The sequence below is a fragment of the Herpailurus yagouaroundi genome, unplaced genomic scaffold, assembly GCF_014898765.1.
Source record: "Herpailurus yagouaroundi ecotype Mexico unplaced genomic scaffold, PumYag 190, whole genome shotgun sequence".
NCBI classification, from domain to species: domain Eukaryota; kingdom Metazoa; phylum Chordata; class Mammalia; order Carnivora; family Felidae; genus Herpailurus; species Herpailurus yagouaroundi.
In genome coordinates, this window is record NW_024412421.1 from 33565848 (window position 1) to 33574318 (window position 8471).

General features: G+C 62.9%; 1 protein-coding gene across 4 annotated transcripts in view; it reads left to right on the forward strand.

The window, feature by feature from the left end:
- Window positions 1-7280, forward strand: part of OSGIN1 (oxidative stress induced growth inhibitor 1) — a 32006-nt gene extending 24726 nt beyond the window's left edge. For all 4 annotated transcript variants that reach the window (XM_040443223.1, XM_040443220.1, XM_040443221.1 and 1 more), the window contains 5 exons: window positions 629-733; window positions 2058-2194; window positions 2978-3169; window positions 3439-3530; window positions 5983-7280. In XM_040443223.1, the coding sequence (XP_040299157.1) occupies window positions 667-733; window positions 2058-2194; window positions 2978-3169; window positions 3439-3530; window positions 5983-6931 (1437 nt within the window). In that variant the 5' untranslated portion in view covers window positions 629-666 and the 3' untranslated portion in view covers window positions 6932-7280. The remainder of the gene's footprint in view (window positions 1-628; window positions 734-2057; window positions 2195-2977; window positions 3170-3438; window positions 3531-5982) is intronic.
- Window positions 7281-8471: the final 1191 nt, after the last annotated feature.

Below are 8471 nucleotides of genomic sequence, written 5' to 3' on the forward strand. Positions count from 1 at the left end.
CTCCACAAGCCCACCTGTTCCAACCGAGCCCCCTGGAACAGGCAGTGAGCCCTGGTCCTTTCCCGGCAGCACATTTTGCTCCAGCCGGTGCGTCACGGCCGTCACCTCACTGTGTCCCCCAACAACCCTACCGGGTGGAGACTGCTACTCCCACTTTATAGACGAGGAGCCTGACCCAGAGAGGTCCGGGAGTGGGCCCCTGGTCACCAGCTAGGAAGCGCCGTGCTAGGGCCGGGTGATGGCTCCAAAGTCCACTGGCTGCTCAGAGATCTGAGGGCTGGACCGGGGTGGGGGCGGTGGCTGTCACCACGTTGTCGGCCAGGGCTTGCCCCTGGGTTGAGAAGAAGGGGCCTTACAGAAGGTGGACGGGAAGCTTTGGGTGTTGTCACTGCCCGCCGATGAGATGGGACGAGTGGGGTGCAGCACAGACGTGGAAGTGACCGGGTCGGGAGAGGGGACTGTTTGGAACGGAGCAGGTGTGAGGAGGGGAGGAGCAGGGGAGCGGCATCTTGACTGGCCTCAGGGAGGATCTTGGACTTGACCCTGAGGGCCAAAGGACAATACCCCGTAGCTGGGAAGTGCCTGCATGACACCCAAGGCTCACCGAGTGGCCCTTCCTCTCCCTCAGATCAGCTGCCGGCTCCCAGCCCCCCACCAGCCCCAGCCATGAACAGCCGCAGGAGGGACCACCTTGGCACCGACCGTTCGGAGCCCCTCCCAGTCCTCATCATCGGTGAGTGCTGCCCCCGGGGCAGGGGGAGGGGACACGCTGAGCCCCTAGAGTGGAAGGTCAGGAGCCAGGCAAGCCCAGGCCTGGCCTTTCTTTACCACCGTTGCCTTTAAAATCGGCCACTGAGTTGTATGGAAACCGATCTGACAATAAATTTCATATTTAAAAAAAATAAAAGTTAAACGGAAAAAAAAAAAAAAAATTGGCCACTGAGCATTCACGGTGCGCCTGATGAGGTGCCCGGCAGCTTATAAAATGTCGTTCCCGTTCCCTGTAATCCCTCCAGGAACCCAGGGGGCCAGAGCAGAACCATCACTGAGGTTGCCTGGCGAGAGCGGGGGGGGGGGGGGGGGCGGGGGGGGGGCTGGTCCTAAGCCCACGACCGTCCCTGCGCCTGGCCCTGTGCTAGGTGCCCGCATGAGGGGTTACGGCTAAAGCATGTGGTTCCTGCCTCAGGGCTGCCCAGTGGGAGACAGGCGGCCCCTCCCCCGTGCGAGCCGAGATCCGAAATGGCCATTTCTGTAAATCAAAAAGAGTCGAACGTCAGCGATTTCATACGGGTTTGTCCTAATTCCACACACGAGTAATCTTCTCAGCAGCACAAGGTAAGGAGGAGGGGAAAGACCGATAAGAAACGATGTCACGAGGTTAAATGCCCAAGAAGTGCCATGCACAGGCGGTGTGAGTCATTCAGGCCCGGGGAGCAGAGACCCCCACCGGTGGCGCCGCACCCCTCCTCCGCGCCCCTGCTCTCACGCCTGCAGAGCACGGAACAATCTGTGCTCTAATATTTTACTCGTCTGTGTGACATCCCAGACGGTCAGCTCTGGGCTAACGGGACTAGTTCTTAGCGGTCTTAGAATCTCCGTCACGTTGCTGTGTGACCACAAGCAAGTTACTCAGCCTCTCTGAGCTCCCGCTCCCTCCCGGGTTGAAAAGGGGGAAAGGGTAGCGTGCACCCACAAATGTTATCGGGAGAGAATGGGGGCCGAGGCACGCGCGACAGGGCCTCGTGCGGGGCCCGGTCCGGCGGGGGGGATCGGTCGGTTTCTTATTATTTGGTTGTTAAAATCCCCTTGACACATCGCAAGCGCTCGACAAATGTCAGCGATTGTCGTGAGAGTAGTACAAGAGTACAGCGCCCGGCGCATAGTAGGCTCTCGACGACCGTTCAGTGCTTCAGTCACTGGCCATTGTTACGCACAGTGGCCGGCTCGGCTAACGGCGGAATAGACGTTCTGTTTTCACGAACGAAAAGCCAATCGATTGAGCAAGTCAGCTCAAGACCAAAGCCCTCGGTACCTCTGACCCCACCCTGTCTCCTCAGGCAACGGCCCCTCAGGCATCTGCCTGTCCTACCTGCTGTCCGGCTACACCCCCTACGTGAGGCCAGATGCCGTCCACCCGCACCCGCTGCTGCAGAGGAAGCTCGCCGAGGCGCCGGGGGTCTCCCTCCTGGACCAGGTGGGCCAGAGCTCTGGGGATGGGGCAGGGGACACGCACACCCTGGGGAAGCAGGGCAAGAATAAAAATACGCGGTGGTTAGACCACAAGACCACGTGAGGAAGGCGAGCGGCCACAGGGGCCGGCCCGGAAATCGTGCCAGGAACCAGGGCCGTCTTTCGCGATCGGCAGCTGCGACACCAGCTTCCCTTACGTCCCTTAGACCAGCGGGTGTAACCCAGGGGACGATCCTGCTCTCCACGGCCCCCTCGGCCATCCCCGGGGACAACGTCGGTTGTCACAACTGTGGTTACCCTACACGCTCCCGCCACAGAGCGCGGTTGAGAAATTCCGCCCTGGGTAGTTCATTTCACTAGCCCCTGCCCCAGGGAGCTCACCAATCCTCCATCCACGCCCCTGGCCTTCCAGAAGGCCGCTGGCTGTCCACCTCCTCCTCCCAGCATTTTCCCCTCCTCCTAGCCCCTCCCACCCTCAAGCTGGTGGATAAGGAAGCAAGCTGGCATTTGGTCTAGATCGGCATCTTTCAAAATGCCTTCTACAGGACACCAGTTCCTCAGAGAAGACGTTCCTACTCCAGGAAGTCTGAGGGATGCTCGGGCTTGGCAAAACTACAGGGAAATTCGGCTGCAGGACTTGTCAGAGCCTTTAACATGCTGCCGTGCCTTATCTCTTAGTGAGAGGCAGCACTTTCCGGGTTTGTCTGGCCACCCTGATACTAGGGTGGGAATGCAAAACCGGGCAGCCTTGGTCCAGTGGCCCCTCTGACCCATACACCCCCTCCAGGACCTGGATTACCTGTCTGAAGGCCTCGAAGGCCGGTGCCAAAGCCCCGTGGCCCTGCTCTTTGACGCCCTCCTGCGCCCAGACACAGACTTCGGGGGAAACATGGAGTCCGTCCTTACCTGGAAGCACCAGAAGGAGCGAGCCATCCCCCACATGGTCCTAGGCCGGAACCTGCCTGGGGGGGCCTGGCATGTGAGTGGGGGCCGGGAGAGGCGGGCGGGGGGGGGGGGATCTGGGCTCAGTCTACCCGGAGTGTCGGAGAGATTTCCTCCCAGAGATAGGACTCTTCTGTTTCCTGCCTTTTCCCTATTCCCTCCCCCTCCTGCTCTACCCACCGCCCCTCTGCCTCCCTCTCCACCTGCCCTTCTGTCCCCTCCCCAGCTGAGGCCTCCCACCCCCTGCCGACCTGCTGGGCTAGGGGTTAGGAGAGGCCTGGACCAAAGGACTCCTTTTGCCCACAGTCCATTGAAGGCTCCATGGTGACCCTTAGCCAAGGCCAGTGGATGGGTCTCCCAGACCTGCAGGTCAAGGAGTGGATACGCAGGAAGCGGAGGTGAGGCAGTTCTGGAAAGCCCCGGAGGGTGAGGAGGGCGGGGTGACCCGGGCCTGCCCCCATGCAGAGCCCAGGAGCCGGAGGGAAAGGGGCTCAGGGCCACCAACGCGGCCCTTCCTCCTGCCCGGGGCGGGACACTGAGGCCCCGGTGGGGAGAGGGCCGCCTGGGGCTGGGCTCACCCCAGGACTCCCCCCCAGTGCTCCTGCCTGGCCCACAAGCCTCTGACGGGGGGCCTGGGCAGCATCCCAGCCCCTGTGGGAGGGGGACAGCTGGCCCTGCCCTGGGGCTCCGACCAGGCTCCCCCCACCCCCACGCCCCTGCCTGTCGCTAGCCCATGGTGGGGGGGGGGTGGGGGGGGAGGTCTCTCCATCTTGTTTCCTGCTCCGTCGTGACCTCCCTGCACGCTTCTGACCATCCTGGGGGAACAGCGCGTTCCCTGAACAAACGAGTCCCAGCCCCTGCCCTGCCTGGGGAGCGAGGCAGAAAGTTGCCCAGGGCCTCCGGGTCGGAGGGCGTCGCCGCGCGGGTGGTGACGCCCTGTCCCCTCCGCCCCTCACAGGCCTCTTGCCTCCCACCCAGCCACCCCGTTTCACAAAGCCTTTGTGTCCCTGCAGATTTGGTCGGAAGACACCCAGGCTAGCGTCGTGACGTGTTAACAGACAGATGGGAACTTAGGTTTTTATTGTTGGCGTGCCCTTTTATAGCCTAATTTTTTTTTCTTTTTTTTTTTTTTTTTTTTAATGTTTTCTTATTTATTTTGAGAGAGAGTGAGAGGACGAGTGGCAGAAGGGAAGAGAGAGAGGAAAAGAGAGAGAGACTCCCAAGCAGGAACTGCACGGTCAGCACAGAGCCTGGCTCGAGGCTCGCGCTCACAAACCGTGAGATCGTGACCTGAGCTGGGATCGAGAGTCGGACGCTTAACCAGCTGAGCCTCCCAGGCGCCCCTCCTTTTACATTCTACTTTTAAATTTAACGCTCTGGCCTCAGGATTTCACCCCGTGAGGACAGTGTTCGTAACCAGCCTTTTACATGGCCGCGTAATATTCCCGATTCAGCACTTCTCCGCCTACTCCTGTGACTATTCCTACTCACGGGGGGGCCCTGAGCTGAGGCGGCAGGGGTGGGGGGAGGCCCACACCCACAGCAGGTGCCCTCCGTCCCCCTGGGCTGCTGCCGCCGCGGTTCCTAAGCCCTGCCCGGTCCCGGGGCTCCCCTTCTGTCCCACATGCCCTTCTTAGAAGGAACCCTGGAGGTAACACCTTAGGCCCGTTCTTTGAAACCATTTTGACCCCGAGAAGGGCAAGTGACAAGTTCACAGAAACAGACCCCAGGGCTCCGGTTTCAGAAGCAGGCTAGCGAGCTGGGCCGCGCGGCACAGCCTCGGGGGACACAGTGTGAGCTCGCGCCACACTCGGTCCAGGTCCCGTTGGGGGAGTCACAGAGGATTCTCCTGAAGTGAGCGCCTCCTTAACGACACGCCCACACTCGGGGAAGCTGACTCCCCTGAGGTCGCACGGGTCGCTGGAGAGAGGAGCTGAGATCATGGCAAGCCTGTACCTCAGCCACCCTCGATCCCGGCCCTGTGGTCATTGCCCTGGGAGGGGCAGTGGTAACAGCGACCCGACAAGAGTAACAACGCTGCAATAAAACAGTGTCTCCTGTGGCTGCGTGTGCCCCCGAAGGCCTCCTCATCCTGGTCCCCAGTATGGTGACAGTCCCCATCACAGACCCCTTCCTCCTGCCCGGCGGGGGGGACCTCTCCTTCCCCCCCCACCCCGTGGATCAGTTTGCCCTGTTTCTGAACTTTATAGACATGGAATCCTCCCGTTATTTTTTTTTTAAACATTTTAAATCTTTATTTACTTTTGAGAGAGAGAGAGAGAAAGAGAGAGGCAGAGCATGAGTGGGGGAGGGGCAGAGAGACACCGAGACCCAGACTCCAAAGCAGGCTCCAGGCTCTGAGCTGTCAGCACCGAGCCCGACGTGGGGCTCGAACCCACAAACCGCGAGATCGTGACCCCATCTGAAGTCGGACGTTCAACCGACTGAGCCCCCCCAGGCGCCCCGGAATCCCACCATATTTACGTGGGTCGTTATTTAGTCCTTGGGAGTAATAACAGTGGCTGAGGCTTAACCTGTCACTACCTGTCAGGCTGTTTCCTAAAGCTTCTGGTCACATGACCCTCTAACCCTCTCTGCAACCACATGAAATAGAACCATCACCACCGTCCTCCCCGCTGTGTAGATGAGGCACGGAGGGCTTCAGGCACAGAGCTCACCGGCAGCAGAGCTGGGATTTGAACCCAGGCCACCTGACTGTGGTGGCCACACTCTCACCCCGGCCCTCACCACGGCCCACCGCCGGCCTGGTCACCCCCCGATGGCCCCTTTGTGGCCCCCACACCCCAGTCTGCCCTCTGACACCCCCGCTTCCCCAATCCTTCCCTTCAGAGGCCTTCGCAACAGCCGCGCCACGGCTGGGGACATCGCTCACTACTACAGGGACTATGTGACCAAGAAGGACCTGGGTCGCAACTTTGTGTCCGGCGCCGTGGTCACGGCCGTGGAGTGGGGGACGCCTGAGTCCGGCGGCTCCGGGGGCCGGGAGCCCAGCCCCCTCTTCCAGGTGAGCGGCTTCGTGACCACCGAGGACCGGAGCCGACGGCCGTTCTCCCTGTGCGCCCGCAACGTGGTCCTGGCCACGGGCACGTCGGACAGCCCGGCGCGGCTGGGCATCCCCGGGGAGGCCCTGCCCTTCGTCCACTATGAGCTGGCGGCCCTGGAGGCGGCCGTGAGGGCGGGCGCGGTAACCCCAGCCTCCGACCCCGTCCTCATCGTGGGCGCGGGGCTGTCGGCGGCCGACGCGGTCCTCTACGCGCGTCACTGCAACATCCCCGTGATCCACACCTTCCGCCGGCCCGTGGACGACCCCGGCCTGGTCTTCAACCAGCTGCCCAAGATGCTGTACCCCGAGTACCACAAGGTGCACCAGATGATGCGGGAGCAGTCCATCCTGTCGCCCAGCCCCTACGAGGGCTACCTCAGCCTCCCCGAACACTGGCTGCTGCTCTTTAAGGCCGACCGCCAGGCCGTGTTCCGGGACCGCGACGGCCTCCAGAAAGTCTTCGGGGTCGCCCTGGTGCTGGTCCTCATCGGCTCCCACCCCGACCTCTCCTTCCTCCCCGGGGCGGGCGCTGACTTGGCCATGGACCCCGGCCAGCCGCTGAGCGCCAAGAGGAACCCCATCGACGTGGACCCCTTCACCTACCAGAGCACCCGCCAGGAGGGCCTGTACGCCGTGGGGCCGCTGGCTGGGGACAATTTCGTGCGGTTCGTGCAGGGCGGGGCCCTGGCAGTGGCCAGCTCCCTGCTGAGGAAGGAGGCCAGGAAGCCACCCTAACACCCGGCCTGGCATCCTCGTCCCCAGGCCCTAAAGAGGAAGGGAGATTACACAGCCCAGCTAGACGCCCCAGTGAGCGGAGGGGGCCTCCCCTGGCGGGAGAAAGAGGGGCCGCGAGCCCATGCAGCAGGCCTCCCCGATGAAGATGAGTGGGGGGCCCAGGCAGTCTGCGCGCAGACCAGCACCCGGGCCGGGAACAGAGGCCGCGGGCCGGCGTAGGCTGTGATCTGGGGTGAAAGCCGCTGGTACGAGCTGGGGTCACCAGGGCCGGCTGAGCTCAGAGCCAAGAGGACTGCAGGCCCTGCTCCTTCCAGAATCAGGTCCCAATTAAACCCAGTGCCTGCCTCCACTCGTGTGTCTGAGGATTCTGTTGCGTGGGGAGGGAGCTGGGTGTCTGGGGGGGGGGGGCACAGGGCCATGTGGGAGATCCTCGGGCGGGGGAGTTGTGTGACAAGGGATGGTCCCGCACATGGGGGTACCGCTGTGGGCGGGAAGCGAGGGGAGGCTGTGTGCGGGGGGAAATGGTATGCCGGGGAGGCCCCTGCCCACCCCTCCAGTCTAGTCCCGGCCCTTCTCCCACGCTCCCTCCCGGCCACACGCTTTTCAGTCCCTCATGCTCCCATGCTTGCACCTGCCACAGGGCCTTTGCAGGGGCCAGTCTCTCGCCCAGGACAGTTTCCCTCCTCTCTGACTCCTCCTCCTTCCACTCTCTCAGCCTAAGCACATCACTTCCTCCAGGAAGCCTGCACTGCCACGAGCCCCTCCGTAGCCACCAGGACAGTCCCCCGTTCACGGCCCAAGGTTCTACCTCTTCATGGCAGTTCAGCTTTTGGGGTTGGTTTATCTGTGGAATCGTTCCCGTATCTGACTCTGCCCACCAGGGTGTAGGTTGCAGGAGGCCAAGGACACCACCCACCCACCCCCAGCCCTGTCTGTTCTGCTCACTAGTGGAACCCAGTGCCTCCAACGGGCCTAGGACCTAGTGGATGCTCCTTAACTCATCCTTCGGGCCCGTTGAGGATGAAGGGATGGATGGATGGATGGATGGATGGATGGATGGATGGATGGATAGGGGTGTGTGAGGAAGAGAGTGTTCTGGTGCAAAGACTGGTCTGGGCGCTGTGCGACGAGGTGGGGGACGGTTGAGGAGGAGGCATGCAGGCCCTCGCGGGAGTCCTGGGGGAGGCCCAGCGCCTGGGCACTGATCTCGGGAGCTTCAGCCAGCAGAGGGCGCTCCGGACTCGCCGGACACCCGCGCTTCGGCCCTTGCGGAGGCGCCGCGGGTAGGGTGGGGGGAACCTGCGGGAGGGGGGGCAGCGGGAGACTTTCGGGGGACAGCCCCAGGGAAGCCCCCTGCCGCGCAGCCAGACGCCCCCTCCCCCCCCCCCCCCCCCCCAACGCGGCACCGACCGGGCGGCCCCTTCCGTGGCCGGGGCTGGGGTCCGGCGCCCAGCACCGCGCCTCCACGGGTAGCCCTCTGCCGCCGCGCCCGGCTCCCGGGGTGGGGGTGGGGGGCAGAGGGGGTGGGGCGGTGGACACG